The following is a 19,884-nucleotide window of genomic DNA, read 5'->3' as shown; positions in this document are numbered from 1 at the left end:
AAAATAATGTACTTGACACAAATGATCATTATTGTTACTATGCATATAACACCAACTTATTTTTTATTTACAGTTTATATATAGCCACGAAGTTTGTATTTTCGTACTAATTTAGTAATACCTGAGTTTCTGTTCATTCCCTGCTTTCCCAAGTTTCCATCCATGTTTGGAGAAAAATCCATTGTGGTATATACTTCGTTTATTTATAATGGTAAGTGTAAATTGGTTTCACAATCAATATAAATAGCTAGAGTTATAACTTTCGAAGTATAAACAGTTTTGATAAAAAGTGAAGAGAGGCACCCAGTCACATATATTATTTTAAAATTATGAATGTTTTACTGGGGTTGGGCCACTGCCCCCCACCCAGTCAAATTTCTTGAGTACACCTTGAACAATTCCCCGCAATACTATAAACTAACCAGGTTAGCTTAAATCAAATAAACAAAAATCCCATATCAAATAAGAATAAAGTACCATCATCACGATAAAGGCACTAGATTCAAACCTCTAGCTTAATAGTTATGTCTTCGTCGATTGTAAAAGTGCCCATGTAGAAGCTACTAGTCCCTAGACAAAAAAAAGAATGCCTTTTGATCAGAACATGAATTATAAATAACTTGCACTCTTAGAGCTGAAGCAGCAGGTTTATCATTTTACTTTGGAAAATCTAATCCAGCATATACTATCAAATTACCTCAAACAAAGAGTGGTCCCACAACAAATCCAACAACATGCTGGCAAGAATTAGATGCACTTAGAAGAACCTTTCTCGTTAGCCTTTCTTATTACTACAAAGATCTGGGTATGACTTATTAAGGAGATCAAGCAAAAGTATCGCTGCAGAGTCCTTAGCCTTCTTCACACTTGGCATTGGCTCCCCAATGCATTCGTCTGTCCACCCACGATCAGATGTGTTGACACGGACAGCATACACGAACCTCTTTGCATGTGCTGGGCCACCTTCGTTGACACATCTGTACTGGGGCATCGGCCACTGCCTTCTGAGGCAAATATCATTCAGTGTCTGTCTCGTGAACACTTGCAAGCCATTATTCTTCTCTCCATTTTTCTCAGCCTCTTTCATGGCCTCCTCCTTGCTCTTGTCCTTTTCCCTTAAGACCACCAGTGCATTTCTAGCTGCGAGCTTTTGGGCCATTTTCTTCTGAGGATTCTGAGCAACACCTATTTGTATGCCGTCTACATAGACCTCAACAATGGCAACATTGCCAGAGCGAGTTGCCTTGTACTCTAGTCCGTCAGCTTGCTGTTGACAGCGCTCCTGGAGTTCACGCACCGGATGCATAGGAAGAGTCTCTGGGGTCACCATCGGATCTAACAAAGGTTGAAAAACCTGAAAGAGATGGAATAATCATCTTCATAATATTTTTGTTGAAACCAAAGTTGATTCAACAACCATTGTTCAATAGTGACTGCAGTTATAGTATAATACCCTCTCTATTAAAAAACAAAAAAAATTAACCTCATAACTAACTATCAGTAAGGCTAAAGGGCAGTACCTATTCAGGCGTGTAAGGCATTTATAATCTTTTGATAAGTTCTAGAGACGGGCACTGACCTTGAAAAATACAAAAAGCCTATACACAGCTCAAAAGTTGCAGGGTACAAAAAGATTCAAGAAGAATAAACGTATCCTTTCTTTCTCAAAATAACTTTTGCTTGATGTAACAGAAGCAAAAAGAATTCTAAATGTAAAGGAAGAAAGTTACCCTCCACACATCTGAAGTTTCAAGACTACTATCCAAGAAGATGGCACCTGCAATAGATTCTACAATGTCTCCAAGCACCTTGGGAGCCTTGCAATCACTAAGACCAAAAGAGTTAAAACCCGGCTTTGATAGCTCCTCTTCCACATTCTTTACAAATTCCCGTATCTAAACGTAACAACCAAAGATAAGAAGTTAAATATAAGTATGTTACTGTACTCATGCTTTGGCTTAATATATTTAAGGTTCTGAAAGTTGGCAAAACTTTCAAAAAAATGAAAGAACAGGGATAAATTTCACCTATACCGTACAAAAGAATAACCCATACAAAGCATCAGAAGTATTAAGTTTTCCATGACACAAATATTATCCTTCAAATCTCTTCGTGTTCTCATTTTCTTTGAAAGATGCCCAAACAACTTTTCCCTCACTCAGTGTTCATCTCTTCATAAACAAACAACTAAAGAAGGATAATTTTGGTACTCTCAAAACATTGCGATAGGTAGGGTACGGATGATGTTTAGACTGTTTTAGAGAGACATGATATTATCTCCTTGCACAAGAAGACTCGATATCTCATACTTCTCAGGCACACACAAGGCAATTCCAAAAATGAAAGAAAAGCAAACCTGTGAATCCAGTGCACTAGATCCATGTCGGAGGTGGACATGCAACTTGTGTTTTACTGCGACCCTGGCAAAATTCTCATTATTTACAGCAGCAGCTCTTAAATCTGTTAGCCGTCCAGGAGGCAAATTTGTGTATGTGAAAAACAGAAAGCGTGTGATAAGGTGATCCAGAACTGCATCTCCCATGAACTCAAGTCTCTGATAACACGACACCCCTGATGACGGCCTTGAGGCATGCGTAATAGCCTCAACCAAAAGACCTTTATTGTTAAATTTTTTGTTTAAAGAACCTTCTAATGTATCAAAATCTATGCTCCTCAAGACAACCTCAGGTATGTTATATGACTTGATGGGTGGGATGTCATTTGGCTCGAGATCAACATGAACTCCAACCCAGTTCATGAAATGGTTTGCGGCCACCTTCCCACCCGCTACATAGTACACTCCAATTAATGCTTCTACTACATCAGCTAGAGTTTTGCTTGACAACACCCGATAGGAACCCAAATCACCCTCTAACTCACCCTCTTCTCTGATATTTTCTGCACAGTCATCAAAAAAACTAGGTTCTTTGACCTCAGGCCCAGTCAAAGGGGTAGTGGATTCCTCGTCCAATTCCTTTGAATCCTCGTCAAAGACTGGCAGCACCCCTGGGGCAGCCCACCGCGAAGGGGCAAAACGGTCGGCCTGGATGTAGGATTGGAGGCCCTTCTTTAAGGCGTATCGGTAAAGTGCCATGTTGCTCACCATTTGTTGTCTCATGCGGGTCAGTTGCCCCTCATGCTTCTGTGGGTGTTTTAGAAAGAGAAATTTACTGACAACCCACTTGAGGTAGGCATCACCCAGTAGTTCTGCTCGTTCATAGCAGAAGGCTTCCTGACATGATGCAGCAGTCAGCGCCTCCATTATCTGCCACAGTAATAGAAATAACCAAAAACATATAAAAAATTCGACCAAAAGGAAAATAAAGATGTAAATTTGAGTCAATTTCTATTCTACAAATATTGGATGCACCCTTGCCGTTTCTTGAGCACAATAAATAAGATCACTTGCCAATTATCTGCAGTATTCACCTTTCATATCAAATAACTAAATATTGTGCGGGTTGTTGCAGCCAGTCCACACTTCAACAACAAAATATATTAACTTTCTATACAGAACTCCAATAAAATATTTAAGAGACCTCCCAACATGTTCATACAAATCTGAAAACGGTAAAATAAAAACTTCTTGGTTCTAACTTTGTTCAATTTAGTCATATAAAATATCAATTGAGTTAATTTTCCTTTGACACCAATCTTACAGTACGGAGTTGCATAAAATTATGATAATTGATAACATTTGACAATTTGGTAGAACATGTGCTTAGTTTTCTGAGAATCCCAGAAATGGTAAACAATGGAGGAAGTGAAAGTACATTGAAAGCAGGAACAGGGAAATTGATCATGTTCTTTAGCTGAACCGCAAGAAGCATGCTCTCAACACGCCTCATTATAGATGGTAACCTCTGAGCACCACGCACAAGTGTCCCAGGGAGAGGATGAACAAGGCACAGCTCAGGAGGTAAATACACATAATATGTCTTGTCAAGATTCTCCTCGGATTCACCTTCTCGTTCTATAAAAGTTTGGAAAAAATATTAATTAGGAAAGCCTAAACAAAAAGGAAAACAAGATAGTGCTGAATCTAAAATACAAGAATTCTATGTTTTAGAAAATCAGATAGCAATTAATTAATCTGCTAGATTGTAAAGTCGTAGTGTTTGACACAAACATAAAGAACATCAAAGAAGTACCTTCAGAATTCTCGAATCTTGGAGAAAGGAGGTTCTTGCAATACGACACACCACGTCCACGTATGAGAGGTTGCTTCTTATATATTAATTCCACGCCATACCTCAAATTGCACAAAATTTAAATAGAACAATAAGAAAGAATTAAGGCAATAGGTTTCGAGTCTTACGCCAATCCCACAAAAATATTATAGCCAGTCCACCCTTTCGACCATTCTTCCCTATCTTTCAGATTCTATTATCCCCCACCCCCACAAACAATTGAGAATCTGCTAATGCTGATCAATATATCTCAGTATAGCCAGTATTGTAATCTGCTGTTTCATGTATAAAACTACCAAAGACGAAAAAAAAAAAAAGTAGTATTCCTAGATACGAAGTTAAAAGTTCCACTTACTTCTGTCTATAATAATCAGCATAGGAGCTGTACTCCAGAGGACCCAGATACCCCTCCTTCCTGGGAAAAGAATTCTCAGCATTCATGTTGTGGCAAACCGAGTCAACATAAAACCTTTTGCCTGAATGAGCAGCGGTCACTATTCTCCCGACTAGCAACTCCACATCCATGCAAGAATCAGCCAAAAAAAGCTTATCTTGAGGGCACTCTTTTGATCTCACGCCACGGTTTGGAAACAAGCCCGACGCTTTCACCACATCAAATTCAGCAACTGCCCCTCTGATGCCATAAGTGGGGTGCACTTTCTGGCCGAAGGCCGTGGTGGAACCTGCAATAGTATCAAAAGATAAACCCCCAGTTTTAACTTGCATGTGTTGGATGATTAGCATGATTCAGAGCAACAAATTCAGATTTAAGTTTTGACTTCAGGATGTCAAATTATTCAGCTCCTCAATATTGTTGCATAGTCTGTGTAGAGAATACCACCTGTGATGGGCCTATGAGTATGAAACAGTACTGACTAAATTAGAGAAAGAGCCCTCAACTTTCAGCTTTAGGCATTTTTGGTCCAACTTTTTAAATATACACAACAGTTTTGTTGAGTTGCTTTGAGAATGTTAAAATGTTGGACCAAGATACTGTAAGAAGATAACAAAATGAGGAAAAAAAAAGTAAGATTAAAAAAAACCACGCAAAAGTAATATCCCTTTGACAATCTCATGATGGAAGGATTATGTGACATACTGAACATATCTGGAGGATAATTTATGCATATTTTAGGAGCCTAAAGGATTGGAGTATGACAAGAAAATTTTCAATGGGGGCTTTTTGCAATTTAGCCAATAATGAAACCTCAATTCTATATCAGACAAGCTTTAGAGCAACTCATTGTTTAACAGTACCATGGCGAAGCTTCCCAAAGCCATATTCCCTTTTATCCCCACCAAGAGTTCTTTCATTAGTCCCAAGGAACATGTCAGGGCGGGCACGATGGAGAGGGTTCTTCCATGCATCAGTTTTGACTATGGCCTCAACCAAGTCCCAGTCAATATCCTTAATTGGGTTGAATGAATTGTTGGATATGACAGGGATGAAGAGATACGCTTTTGCAGGGTCCCATGGGGTTGAGGAAGGATCAACATCCACATCAAGCACTATGCTCATCAGTCTGACATGAAAGCTCTTCAGCATAACCAGCTGCAAAGACACAAAATACACAGTGAGAAATTAGCAAATTTAGCATGCACCAACCACTAACATAAACAAGCAATGCAGAATTGGTCATTAAATTAAGAAACAAGGAAAATTGTAACAGCATGGGAGCTAGACTGGAACCAATATGAACCACTACTAATACAAACAAGATGGCTATTGGTTCTCCTCTACAATACTTTCAGTAAAAACTTTAAAAAAACAAACCTAGTAGCCCAATACAACAAAAAAAAACATGATTTAGAAAACAAGAGACTGACCTGAGAACCAGATATCTCAATTTGTCCACGGTCAACGAGAGATGCCTTTGTTATCATGCTTCTAGCAACAAAGAGATCCATCGTCATCGATAAAACCTACAAACACGAAGAAAAGCTCCTTGGCAGTGAGAATGGAGATGATTACGGAAGGTAAATTCTAAAAAAAAAAAAAATGCCCACCAACACTAAATGAGAAAAGCCATAAGTGCCCATATCAATGCAAGAAATATATATATGTGCCCCTTCAATTAATTTTCTTGGATGAACTCAGTGTGACTTTATCATCACTAGAAAAAACGCAAGGATGGTTTGGAACTTCAGATATTTCTCTTATATTATAAGAGCCATAAGTGCCCCTATCAATGCAAGAAATATATATATATATATATATATATAGAGAGAGAGAGAGAGAGAGATGGGATACGGTGAGTTGCAAAGTAAGGATCTTGTTTTACTTCACGCTTATGTCTCCGTTTTCAAAGACCAAACAATCGATCCGAACCGCTCAACATGATATCCATATTTAAATGTGTTTGGAGACTAAACGGAGATATGAGTGTGAAGTAAAACAAGATCTCTCTCTCTCTCTCTCTCTCTCTGTATATATATATATATATATACATACATACATACATACATATATATATATATATATATATAGAGAGAGAGAGAGAGAGATGGGCTATGGTGAGTTGCGAAGTAAGAGCCTTGTTTTACTTCGCGTTCATATTTTCTACTATTAGAAGTTCAAAAAGTAAGTTCATCCAAACCGAACCGTTCAACATGATCTACATATTGAGATGTGCTAGGAGACCAAATTTTACATTTTTTGAAAATTTGTTACTATTTGTTTAAAAAAAATTTAAATCACTGTTTTTTATGGTCCATAATCCATCCAAAAACAACGATTTTCTACCCATCTAAAAAAATAGTAAAAGAAATCCAAAAAAATGTGAAATTTGGTCTCCTAGCACATTTCGATGTGAAGATCACATTGAGCAGTTCAAATCGGTTGTTTGAATTTTGAAAGCATAGATATGAGCGTGAAGTAAAAAAGATTCTTACTTCGCAACTCACCATACCATCTCTCTCTCTTCTCTCTCTCTCTCTCTCTATATATATATGTGTGTGTGTGTGCCCCTTTAATTAATTTTCTCAAAATTGGATGAACTAACTCAGTGTGACTCGATCACCTATAAAATAAGCAGATTTTTCAACATTTCATGGGCACAAATGAGATTTTTGTGATGTTTAAAATTTTACAAAGGTATTTCCAACACTCTTATAACAGTTAATTACCTCTGCATCCAACTCAGCACCAAAGAGAACAGAAAACTCAGAAACTTGATCAAGGAAAGGGTCCTTGGAAGGCCCCACGTTAGTACTGTTCACAAAATACATATGCAACTTGAACTGGTAACTGGGAGAACAATCTCTCCCCGACAAAATCCACTCGCCCTGAATTTAAATAAATAAATAATTAATTAATTAAAAGAACTACATTATAGTTAAAAATTAGAAGCTGTTTGGTCCAAATTGGAATGAGCAAAATGGGTTGGCTACATAAGCAATTTGATGCTAATAAGTTCTCAGTAGATACTTACACGAAGTACTTCTGCCACGCCTTCCGGATAGAACTCCCTATGGCGCGCTGTACCTGGAAGCGGGTCCCCTTCATCAGACTGTTCCACTTTTTCCCCTTCTTCCCTGGCCCCTCTGTCTGGCAAAAGCATATCAGTGAAGGCACCCATCTCATGCAGCTTCTTACACGCAGCTAAACAAACAGCCTGTGCATATAATGCAAATTGAATCATCCAATCCCTTCACTTGTTCCAATAAACATTTGTGCACAGCAAGTATTAACTGACAATTATATAAACAAAAGTAGCAATTCTATAAAAAAGGAACATGTTGTTCTCAAGTATTGTCAAAAAACATGCTACATGATGAGAAATTAAACATATCTCATAAAATCAGTTTTTTTACACAAGATAATGTCAATATTAGTCGATCATTATTAAATTAAAAATGTCTAATTATTTGAAATAACTTCCCCTCAAGGATGATCATAAAAGATCCTGTCAAACTTCATATAGTTAAAAACATTGAGCGCCTCATTAATCAGGGTTTGGAAACCGTTATAGTTTAACTGAGCGTCACTTTAGCAGTAATATTTTTCATTTAGTAACAGCTAGATCGTAATAAAAAGTGTTTTCTACAAACATCTTTAAGTACTACAAGCCAGTAAAAATAAACAAGAAAAGCAGCCAAGTTACTTGCTGAGCGAGGCGCATTGAACTGCAAACAGGACCTTCAAGCTTCTCGAATGGAGCATTGCATGGTAGCTGGAGACTGCACGAGTATTCAGTGGCACCACCTGGTTTCTCGTGCTTCTCCATTATGAACTCAGGTCGGAGAAGAGAATATCTAAGTCAAATGAAAATCCATTAAACAATCACTAAACAGCAAAAATTCTTGCATAGAAGAAATAAGAAATCATCTGCAACAATTGCCCAACCTTGTAACTGGTATCAGTACTGAAAATACATTTAAATGTTCAAGGTCAGTACAGGTTTAGTGCCATGTGATTTCAGACTGCAGTTAACGTTTGGTTTTGCAGTAATCTTCTTGTGCAAAGCCTTGACTATTCATACTTCAGAGGAAAAACATATAAAAGTGAAACTTAACCATAATTAATACTACAATATGGTTTCTGTTAGCAAAACACTGGAATGACATATTGCTTGGATCCCAATATGTTTCTTGTTTCCCTGTACCTTTCTTTTAACTTCCCTCATGTTTTACTACGCAATAAGAAAACTAAAATAAACAAACAAAAAAATCTAAAAAAAAAAGATAATAAGCACCTGTCACTTGGTAACTGAGAACAGTACAGATGGATGAGCTGAACAGCAGAATTCAAGCTAACAATAGCACCTGTCGATTCAACCTGGTATAGTGCATTCGGATCCATGTCAGCTGCAGCCAGTTTCGGGTTGCCTTTGAGATGACTCAGATCTGTTCTTTCAATAGCCTCTTTCCTCAGTGTTTCTTCACTGTTCCGTGCATTCTTCAAAAAAGTTTCATGTGCGATGTTATCCCTGACATTTCATCAAAATATTCAGTTCAATAGTCACATTACCTAAAGTTAAAACATTAAACCTCAATTTAATCCATGTGTACTGCAATTACCCTCAGTTATGTGACAAAGCTGAAGTTCATCTTTACCCAATTTAGACCCAGCCTACCCTCAATTGTTCAATTTAACACAGTACTAAACAAAAAGGCGGTCAAACTGTTAGCCAAATTGGTACGAAGCAAGACTGGTAAGGTACCAAAATCCTCATAATAACCTAGGTAATAAAAAGAAAGCTTTATTGATATTATCTCAAAGTACTTTTCAATCATCAAAATGTAGTCAGATCCAGGCTTCCTTGCACGACCTCTGGATTGGATGTAAGCCAAGACTGTTTTTGCAAGGTCAAAGCGGATTACGACATTGCACTGCCTAATATCGAGCCCTTCCTCCGCAACACTTGTGGCAACTAATAAGGTAATCTACAAACATAGCAAAAAAACACTAAACAAGATACTCATGAAACTAGAGATTCAGGTATTTGGATCTTGTACTAACCATTCACGGCTAGGTTAATCAGTAGTATCAGCAGTACCTGATATCAAAGCCTTCCAATGATATATTGGTATAGTGACAATTATAGTTTGTTGTTATTTCTGTTTTGCCCAAATGATGCTTTTAAAAACCTTCCTGGATTTACTAATTGTGGCAAATTTCATAATCAAGAATCATACCATCAGTATAGAAAATTATTGTAAATGCTTAAAAAATTGTACCCTTCCATCACGAAATTTAGCAATAGTATCCTGGGTCTGAGAAGCACGCATCTCCTGGTTATTATTATTTCCTATGAGGCTTGCACATTTAACGAAACCCAATGAAGGAAGCTCCGAAAAGACCTGTTTCAAACACATACTTTATTCATTCAACTAATCCAGTACCATCTGCCCCTGTAAGCTATGGTCAATTACCGCAAAATAGAGTTGCCAACCCAGAGTAATCTGGCTGGATCTTAGCTTGTTTAAGTAAATAAAAGGGGAATTAATTGAGGCCTAAAAGATTAAGTGCTTTAATTGGAATGGCACAGTAGAAAATTCATGGTTGGTATATAGAAACATGAGGTAAAACACTAACCTTGGGCAATACTAATGCCGTCACAACCCTTTCAACGAAGATAATGGCACGGAAGTCCTCGGTGTGTTGGTACTTGAGAAGGATTTTAATTAGCGACTGCACCTTTGGAGTGACCTTGCCATTTGCCACAGCAGCTCCTGCAATAGCATCCATGTGCTCTCCTCCCGAAACATCTGAAAGGAAAACATAAATCCCAAATCAAAAGAAAGAACTGTTACGGCTCTCCAATTTACATTTCTTGTACTTATTTATGGGGCATTTTGGATACTAATGGATAATTAGGCAGATAAAAATAACATAGAAACCCTGTTTGTGTAATTGATTTTTTTTGTTACAGCACCGATTGGGCCCAATAACACCGGAATTTCATGGTCAAAAGGCAGAATAAAGGAATGCCACACTCTAAAAAAAATAATCATCAACAGTTCCATCACACCCTCCTTTGTGCTCTGATGCACTGAGTGATATTTGGAATACTCATGATAATATGTAAAAAATATGATTTAAGAAATGTAAAGGTAATAAAACCATGACTGTCTGGAAGCTCTCCCTCCTCAAGCTCATTGGTACTTGGACTGTCACCATTGTGTGCCTCACCATGGCTCAAATCACCATTGGTGACAGCTCCCTCCGAAAGCTGGCACAGTAACAGTGCAGACACTCTTTTCAAGTATGACTCTTGAAACTTGACATCAAGCTGGTAATTTGCCCTTTCATCATTCTGCAATGCTGTCAAGAATGAATGCGCAACCTGTCCTTAAGAAAGAATAGATATATAAGATCAGTTCAGCATCAAGACAGCCCTAGTTCAAAACTTCCACTTTACACCCAAAAAAATAAATTAATTGTGATCAAGGGGAAGGGGATGTTCCCACAACATATTGCCATAGAAATACAGTCTGAAGTCCTGCAGAACCCCCTCTTTTTTCCTAAAAAGTAATTAGATTTGAAGAACAATTTTCTTAATAAGCTCCCAAAAGTTCCAAACAATCAGTTCGAACTCTTGAGAATAGAAAACTCAAAACAAGTTTTTCTTGCCAGTAAAATCAGTATAAAGAAAAAAATCAAAGTGTTTTGAAGCATACGATGTCTACAAAACTTCCCAATGAAAATATCCTACAGCACTTTATTGTAGAAGTCCCAAAATAGGTTACCTTGAAAGCACACCACTGGCCCAATTCACCAAGAGCATAATTAATAGCACGTAACTTCTGTATCAAGTTTGCAGCACCATCACTCTCAGTCCTCTCCGACACACCATACACCAGACGCAGCTCCTCTCTATTTGACCCAGCATCTCTAGCACCCATGAACTGCCACTTGCTCCTCCTCGAGCTTGGGTGCATTGCAGCCTCAATCTCAGCCTCCATATTTACGATCTGATCATGCAACGAGTCAAATCTCGCCGCCTTGTCATAGGGCACCACTGTTTCAAGAGGCATTGGCACATGCTTCTCAAGCTCCTTCCGGTCCTTTACAGTGAAGACTATTGAATCCAGCTTGGTCTCGAGGTTTCTTATTTTTATGGCACAGTCTTCCTGACTAGAAACCCCTGTGGAGGTAGAAAATCTCAGTACTCGTGAAACTCAATGTGGAGAATACCAGGATCAATGCATTTTTTGCAGAGGCTTTAGAATGGTTAGAATTTATCTAATAATCTTTGCTTTTGTTTTCTGAACATGTACAACTAAAAAGATATAGTTTGATTTATTTATTTATTTTAATCTGTAAGGGCCAGATTGCAATATATAAAGATTAAATTACAAAACACCTGAAAGACTGCAACATTAATACCAAGTATGCTTAAGCAAGGACTTCAGCAGAAAGTTAAAACTTGTTGGAGAAAATGAAAGGGGGTAATAGAGAGGGATATTGTACAATAGGGCTGAAAACAGAGAATATATTATTTGTATATCTCTGTCCATATATGCAACTATCCATCTTGATATCCTTTACGGTTAATTATTCGCTATGGTAAATCTGATGTGGATACAGATAATATAGTCTCTGAAAAGAAAATACAAAACCCTAGTTTCTTTTCCTTTTTTTTTGTTGAAACTCTCATATTTTGCACACGTGTTATCCATTAAGAATATTAAATATTACATACAAGTCTTTGATTGATTTCTTCAATGAAACCAGTGGGAATTACCCCAACTTTTATCAAAAAAAATATATATATATTACATACAAGTTTTTCATCAGTTTTGTAATTTTAAAGTGTTATGTTATTGTTTTGAAATGCTTACATTTTTATTTTCAATATTTGTTGTTAATGTTATTCTCAATATATTATCCGAATTTTTACCATCAATAATCCAATTTATGTCCGTATCCGTGCAGATTGGTTTTAAATTTTAACATTCATAAAATTTCTGTACAAATATCTGCTCAATGAAATGCGGATACGGGGCTTTACCATTATTAGCCACAACATCTGGTCTGTCTTCACCCTTATATACAAAACAACATACCTTTTAAGTTGACAGGAGAAGCAGTCATGCCAAAAACTGTCGGCCTATTCTCCTTAGGCGTAGTGTGGTAAAACTCAGACATGACCAGTGAATATGGGTGTTTTTTCACAGCATGATGGCACTCGTCCAAAATTAACAAATTAATCGCATCCATTTTGATTATGCTGTGCCGGAGTATGTTCAACAAAATTTGAGCTGTCATGACTAGCACCTGCACAAAGCATATCATTTCAGTACCAATGAAATGCAAACTCAACCTCAGCCCATTAGAGACTATCTTGTCAATCACGTTAAGTTCAATTGTTCACAATGGCAGGAAACAAATAATACCACAAAAGATTATCAAAACCAAAAATTAATGAGAAAAGGTTTTTTGAGAAAATACCTGCTTGGATTCAAATTCACGCTGCCACCTCTTTAAATCCCAAAAATCCTGGCCCATCTCACCACAATAATGTCCAACACGAAATCCTGTCCTCTCTCGAATCACCTCAGCTTGCTAGACCATGCAAACAATAGTAGAAGCATCAGATCAAAGAGGTATATATATATTCAAGAAAAAACTAACAGAAAATACTCCAATTTTCAACACATCAACAATTTCAGACCTGATAAACAAGTGGAACCTTGGGAACCAAGAAAACAGCAAGCATCTTCTTATTCTTCTTCATCATCTCCGTGCAAACACTCTTCATTAAAAGCACTGCTATAAGAGTCTTACCAGCACCAGTTTCCAAAAAGGCAATTGTATTCCTCTTCTTAGCATGTTCTAAGACTTCGAGCTGGTACTGCCTCGCATGTTCTTCAACTATAATCTTCTCCTTCCTCCCTACTTCCTCCATTTTGTTATCAGGTCCAGACACATTTTCCCCAGGGCCGTCCTTTTTCGCCCGTTTCGCCTCCCGCTCCGTCTCAGATTCCCATGATCCGTTATGGTACATCATTTTACCTGATTTGTCCCTCTCCCAGTAACCCCGGCCATCTCGCGAATCGGTACCAATACCATCTCTTTCCCTCCTCCTGCCCCATCTGCGGTCAAAAGTGCCCCGTGGTGATCCCCTGTGACAGTGGCCCCGACGAAAACCGCCTCGCCCCCTCTCTCCGCCCCATCCATCACGTGGCCTTTTCCCATCTCTATAGTCACCATTAAATGAGCTCCTCTGCCGTTTTACCTCTCTGGTTCTGGCAACATTATTAACATCTACATCCATTGGCTTTGGCTGTTCATAAGTTTGTTCCATGGGTTGTACTTTGGGCTCTTCTTTCTTCTCATGGTGTAGAGTGTTTGGCTCAGAATTGATGCTCTCAAGAATACGGTCGATCTCAGCCACAAACCCTTCATCAGCTACCCGATCAAAATTGGGGAGCGATGATGGGTCCAATTCAGTACCCGAAGCAAAGTCGATGCAGGAAAGAGCATTAACGTCGTCACATGCATCGTCACATGCATCGAACCAGTAGGAAGTCGGGTCAGCGCCATTGCCCCCCATCTGGTGCAAGGTTTTTCAGTGAGAAGAAACAAACAGAAGTAGAAAATAAGTACAAAAAGGTAGTAGCAGTGGGAAAGAGACAATAAAAAGGCTTCCTTCTTTTCTTGTCTGATTTGATATGCTGCCTGCGTAGAGAGAGAGGGGAGGGAGGGAGAGAGAGAGAGGCGATGATTTCCGTACGAATCACGCAAGAATTGAGGGGAGGTGAAAGAGAAAATTCCGATTTGATTCTCTTAGAACAAAAGAAAAAAAAAGTAGGGATTCGACGGTTTATCAACGCTACTCTCTCTCTGTCTCTATCTCTTTCTCTCTTTTTATTTTTTTCTATGGGCTCGCGGCTCTTGAGAAATTAGACGAGGCGCGAGAGTAGTTGAATGTTTGGTGGAATGGTTTATTGCGGAGAGGGAAAAAGGGAGAGATTCTGCTTCTACTACCTGACCTGACTTGATAGCCGTGCCAAGCAGAAGCAGAGAATGGAGAAAGGGGCGACGGAGATGGGGAGAGAGATTATATTCTGCTTTTAGGTTTGAGCCCATTTTTTTACGAGTTCAAATCTGCTGGAATTCATGGGGATTTCAGGGACCTAAAATTCTCAATCCAACCATCTATATATTTCGTGATTTGTGCATAAAATTATGTCTTCTTTGAGATTCGTGTATAGAAAAACTTAAATGGTTGGATTTTGAATTTCAGGGACCCTGAAATCCTTGAGGATTCCAGCAGATTTCATTTCTTTTTTTACTCGTTTGCCCTTGGATTGTTTTCTTTTTGTATGCGTGCCCAACAACAAAATCATACCTATTCTTCTTCCTGCTGAACGTCAGGATGCTGTTTGGTTAATGTTTGATTAAGGTCTCTTATTTGATGATTAAAACCTCCACCAAATTTTTGGTTAATGTTTTCTAATAAACCGAGAGTGATTCATCGTCTCATAAATGAGACCGCACTAGAAATTGAGAGATGGATAAATAATATTTAGGGAGGTATTGCGGGTTTTAAATTATAGCGGTGTGCGCTTTGGGGATTATTTTAGGGTCTACTTCTATGTATAGATAGTTAGAAAGATATTGTATTCATTTTGTTCACTTTATAATTTTTTTTAATCAATATATTTATTGTCGGTAATTGCTGTCAACTATAAAAAAAAAAAAAAATCCACCAAAAATACCAAATATAATTTTAGGTGTAATATGATTTACCAACTAGAGTTAGAATTTCATAATTAGTTATAATTTACATTTTGCTTAATTTAATAAATTCTTTTTTGAAAGTAAATTGATAAATAATTTTACAGATTAATTTTGTAAAATATGTAAAAATATATTATTATCCTTCAGCACATTATATTTTAGAAAAGAGTAGGGTTAAAATGTATTATTTATGTTGTGCTCCAATCATATTTTACATTTTTTTTTCAAAGTTTAAACAACTAATTCAAACTGTTCAACATTATCTTTATATTAAAATGTGTTTGGAGATAATTTTACTTTTTTTGGAACTTTTTTACTATTTTTTTAGATAGATACAAAATCACTATTTTAGATAGTCCAAAATCTTTTAAACAATGATTTTGTACTTATCTTAAAAAAAAAAATTAATGTCCAGGCATAATTTAATACAAAGATCAGGCAGTTTAAATTAACTATTCAGACTTCGAAAATAAAGATAAAGATATGAAGCATGATTGGAGCACAAAACTAATAATATATTTTAGGAAAAAAAATATAATTATTTTTCGGGCATTGTTCTAAGAATGTACCAAGGAAACGTTAATTTCAAAAGAGCATCAAATACCTGGAGGCTGGAAGTCTGGAACATCAGTGGCTACATTACAGTTTCTTTCAGACTTTATCCAATAGAGACACTTCCATTTTAATTTCCTCAATTTGATTGTAGAGATTGTAGGCAAGTTGCCAACCCTTCCGGTTCCGGACCTTTCTTTGATGCTCCAATTCTACTAGTTATTAGTTTATTACATAAAGCAACATCTTTACTTCCAGCAAGGAAAAATAAGAGGATATTTGGAAGGCATTTTCGTCGGAATTTTGTAGTGTTCAGTGTGAGGAATAAATATATTTAGAACTGTTTTTTGTGGTGAAATAGACGGAAAAGAGGTGATTTTGCTGCTGGATATTAGGTTGGTGGAGAACAGATTTTTTTTATAATTTTTGGATAAGAAAGAAAATAAAAATTAAAGATTAATATTAAGGTAAATAAGAAGATAAATAATTGGATTAAATTCGTAGTTCATTGTTTGAAAATTGTTCTACAATGCATAGGTTCAAACAACACTAACAAGCAAAATAAGGAGAAGATACAGTTAAAATAATTCTTATTTAAGCGAATTTAGTGAGGAAGACGAGAGACAGATTTTTAGTTAAATTTGGCAGTTTCTTGAGTTGTTCCTGTCTTCGAACTTGAGATGAGATTTGGACCTTGTTATATTTCTAATTTCTGATCCGAGTCCGATATTAACTTATCATGTAATATAGGGGTTATGATAGAATCATAATTAGATGAGTCGAATATATATATTTTAGGGAAAAAAAAAATCTATGCTACTCCAAAAGAAATTGTCATCTCAAAATATGAAATTAGTTATTTGCCACTCTAAAGTCATTAAATTTATCAAATTGCCACAATTATACATCTAATCTACATATTTGATTAAAATTATTCTGAAAATAAATTTACATACTAACTAAAATACCCCTCACTCTCCCCTCCCCTTCTTCTCAGGTAAACAAACAACAGTAATACAACAATTGTGTTGAGTTAGGTACCTAGGAGGATACGGATCCCCAAATAGAGCCATAGAGGAAGAGGAGCATAAAGTTGTAGACTAGTTGTCACCTCTCCTACGGGCTACGACACTTATTACTCTTTTTTCTTGCCCTTCCCACTTCCTTTTCTGAGTCTCCAATGACGGCACAGGAGAAGAAGCCCCTCTCGCCATTCGACCTCTCTTCAGATTTCTTCGATTCCAGTTGTCTTCTCTTCTCCAATGGTAATGGCTGCTCAACATATCCTTTGATTCCATCTCCTTCTCTCCCTACCATTTTCGAGGATACCCTGATTGCCTCGGAAGAAACAGGAAGAGGCGATTCTAATCAAATGGGGACAAAAGGAAAGGAACCCTCTACGTCGCGCTGGACATGCAATACATGTCATGCTGAGTTCAAGTCCGACCTTCATCGCCTCAATTGCGCTTATTACTGTTGTTTGCTTACCTGAAAAGAAGGGGAGGGGAGAGTGAGGGTATTTTAGTCAGTATGCAAATTTATTGTATTTTCTGAATAATTTTAATCAAATATGTAGATTAGATGTATAATTGTGGCAATTTGATAAATTTAATGATTTTAGAGTGGCAAATAACTAATTTCATATTTTGGGATGGCAATTTCCTAATTTTCATGTTTTGAAGTGACATAAAAAAAGGGAAAAGATTTATTTCCCCCGGTCGTTATCTCCCATTCTTCCCCCGTTAACTGATTAGTGCACTAACAAACTGCTAAAAGTCATTAACGACTTAAACTGTCATTATTGGCTTCTTTCCCAATCCACCGCCTCTTTCTTTTTCTCCAACAGCCCACCTCTCTCTCTCTCTCTTGTTCTCTTCTTCTAGGCCCAAATTACCTCAACTACGCCTAACTTGCCACTTCGCCCAAATGGTTCCTTCTTCGATCTTTTCCCTCACGATTTCCCTCTTTTATTGGCCGGATCTGAAGGGAGAAAGGAGTGAGGCCTAGCGTCGATTGACCGGACAGTCCCCAGCCAAGACAAGATTTCGCTTCTTTCTCGGCTTGGACAACTAAGCCCCGCACCGTTTGAGCAATAGGACTCTCTTCGTCTTCTAAGACAGAAGCGAGAAGTAAAATATCTAGATTTGGAGAAGTTTTACGGCGATCTTATCATTTTAGGGTTTATAAAGTCAATATGGAATTGGCAAGGATTTGGAGGTCCGATCTGTGCATTACATTAGTTATTTAATGGGAATGCAATGGAATCCTATAATTTTGAAGAAACTGTTCTACATGTTAGAAGAGTGTTATTGTTATTAAGCTTAAATTAACTAATTTTTTTTACTTTCCAGTTTGATTCTGGCAAAGAAGGACAGATTAAAGTCAGAGACTGGAACAATCTTAAAACCAGTAATATCATACCTCTTGTTTCGATCTACCAGCACCATTATTTTACTATGTTTGCACTAAGACTAATATTCAATTTATGTAACGGGATGGTCAGTCAAAATTATGTTATACTTTTGATTGAGCATCAGCTTCTAGCCTAACTAAAAACACTAATTGACTTGTACCGAACTGAGCTCATACCCAAGTGGCTTGGCTTTATCTTGCTATTTTGTATTTAGTATTTTATCTTGTTGAATTGAATCCAAACTTCTGTGCTCTATTACTTTTGTAGATAATCAAGCAGCAAAGTATATTCAAAGGCCATCTTGTCATTCCGTGGTAGGTTCCTCCTGTTTTTCTGTCTTTTTTTTTAGTTTACCATGAATAAACGAGAGATTATGTATCTCTCTTTTTTTGAAGTTTTTTGTATGTTCTAAATAAAGGTCCTGCTGTAAATAAAGGTTTTGGGAATAAATACTGTTGTTGATGCATGGGTTTATTTGTTTTTTATTTTATGATTTTTTTATGCAGAATCATCTGTAAAAAAATGTTAAACTAACATACTTTACAACGTAACAGTTCATACTTCATATATAAGTATCAATACTTTTTTCATTACCTATCAATACGTACAAGTACCAAACATATTAATTAATTTAAGTTGCTTTACAACATAAAAATTTACACTTTAATATGTAAGTATGAATACTTAAAATTCTATATATTAATATTTTTTTTAGAAATATTTGATATCTTAGGTATGATTACTTGATATATTATATATTAATACTTGCGTACATATGCATTTGATATTGCTATATCTAATCTATTATTTTGACCAATTTTCGTACCAAAACATGTATTTTAAGCCATCAAATAACGTCTACTATAATGAATATATATAGAATGTGGTACTGCTGCGCTTTCATTCTTACTTCGCAGGAAAATTGGTGAAATCAAGGGAATTTCTTAAGTTCAGAGACTTTGATGTGACCCGCATCATGGTTGACGCGAGGCGCATCCAGTCCTCTGAGTCACACTGTCAACCCATCCAAGTCGCAATGCCATCTCATGCAAGGCGCATCAGACGAGTTCCAACGCGGGTCGCAACACTGGTGACGCGACTCGCGTCAAGAGTTCCCAGAGCAGACAGCGGAGGCCCAATGAAGCCCAGTAAAGGCCCAAATTTGAAGTACTCGTTTGGGGAAAGCTATAAATAGACCACCCTCTGCCACTGGAGAGGGAGTTCAGAAATTCAAGATTTGAAACCTCAAGACCTTTGGAGTATCGTTCAAGAAAGAGAAGGAGCTGAGGAGTGAAGATTCTTGCTAGATCAATTTCTTCATTCGGTTTTATCATGATTTCTTCTCTTATCTCTTTCTGTATGATGCTTGAGTAGATCTATCTTGTTTCTAGGGTTGATGTAATCTAAAACTTTGTTTGTAATGCATTGAATTTGAATTTGAGTTGTTCTTGTGTTCATTTGATTGAGTATTATTCTTCCATTGCTTGATTGAGATTGTTTGATTGAATCTTGTTGTCTATTGTTGAATGTTTTTTACA

General features: G+C 37.0%; 1 protein-coding gene across 2 annotated transcripts; it reads right to left on the bottom strand.

Annotated features, from left to right (window-relative positions):
- Positions 1 to 290: 290 nt before the first annotated feature.
- DCL1 (dicer-like 1) lies at positions 291 to 14,671 on the bottom strand. 2 transcript variants are annotated; one of them, XR_013510815.1, is made up of 21 exons: positions 13,310 to 14,671; positions 13,087 to 13,200; positions 12,702 to 12,912; positions 11,382 to 11,779; positions 10,756 to 10,978; positions 10,228 to 10,400; positions 9,870 to 9,992; positions 9,415 to 9,575; positions 8,885 to 9,118; positions 8,294 to 8,444; positions 7,622 to 7,804; positions 7,317 to 7,475; positions 6,018 to 6,113; positions 5,448 to 5,742; positions 4,546 to 4,873; positions 4,152 to 4,252; positions 3,774 to 3,973; positions 2,357 to 3,265; positions 1,731 to 1,895; positions 698 to 1,354; positions 291 to 570 (listed from the first exon to the last, which is right to left on the bottom strand). XR_013510815.1 is itself a non-coding variant. In XM_078299335.1 (20 exons), the coding sequence occupies exons 1-20, from the start codon at positions 14,189 to 14,191 to the stop codon at positions 776 to 778; spliced, it is 5,685 nt and encodes a 1,894-aa protein (XP_078155461.1). In that variant the 5' UTR covers positions 14,192 to 14,671; the 3' UTR covers positions 592 to 775. The 2 variants fall into 2 exon arrangements, 1 of the variants encoding a protein (XP_078155461.1); XM_078299335.1 differs by lacking the exon at positions 291 to 570 and having other exon boundaries at positions 592 to 1,354.
- Positions 14,672 to 19,884: the final 5,213 nt, after the last annotated feature.

The sequence above is a fragment of the Carex rostrata genome, chromosome 3 (assembly GCF_964058835.1).
Source record: "Carex rostrata chromosome 3, lpCarRost1.2, whole genome shotgun sequence".
In the NCBI taxonomy this organism is placed as follows: domain Eukaryota; kingdom Viridiplantae; phylum Streptophyta; class Magnoliopsida; order Poales; family Cyperaceae; genus Carex; species Carex rostrata.
The sequence above is the reverse complement of the archived record's forward strand: the minus strand, read 5'-3'. Positions and strand labels throughout refer to the sequence as shown.

What these genes read in the sequence shown, in the direction of transcription:
- DCL1 (XM_078299335.1), bottom strand. Translation starts at nt 14,191, where the DNA reads ATGGGGGGCAATGGCGCTGACCCGACTTCCTACTGGTTCGATGCATGT. An exon ending in CTAAATTTCGTGATGGAAGG is followed by an intron (nt 9,576 to 9,869) that starts GTACAATTTTTT and finishes CTATGTTTGTAG; the next exon opens with ATTACCTTATTAGTTGCCAC. An exon ending in GCTGATTATTATAGACAGAA is followed by an intron (nt 4,253 to 4,545) that starts GTAAGTGGAACT and finishes GTGCAATTTGAG; the next exon opens with GTATGGCGTGGAATTAATAT.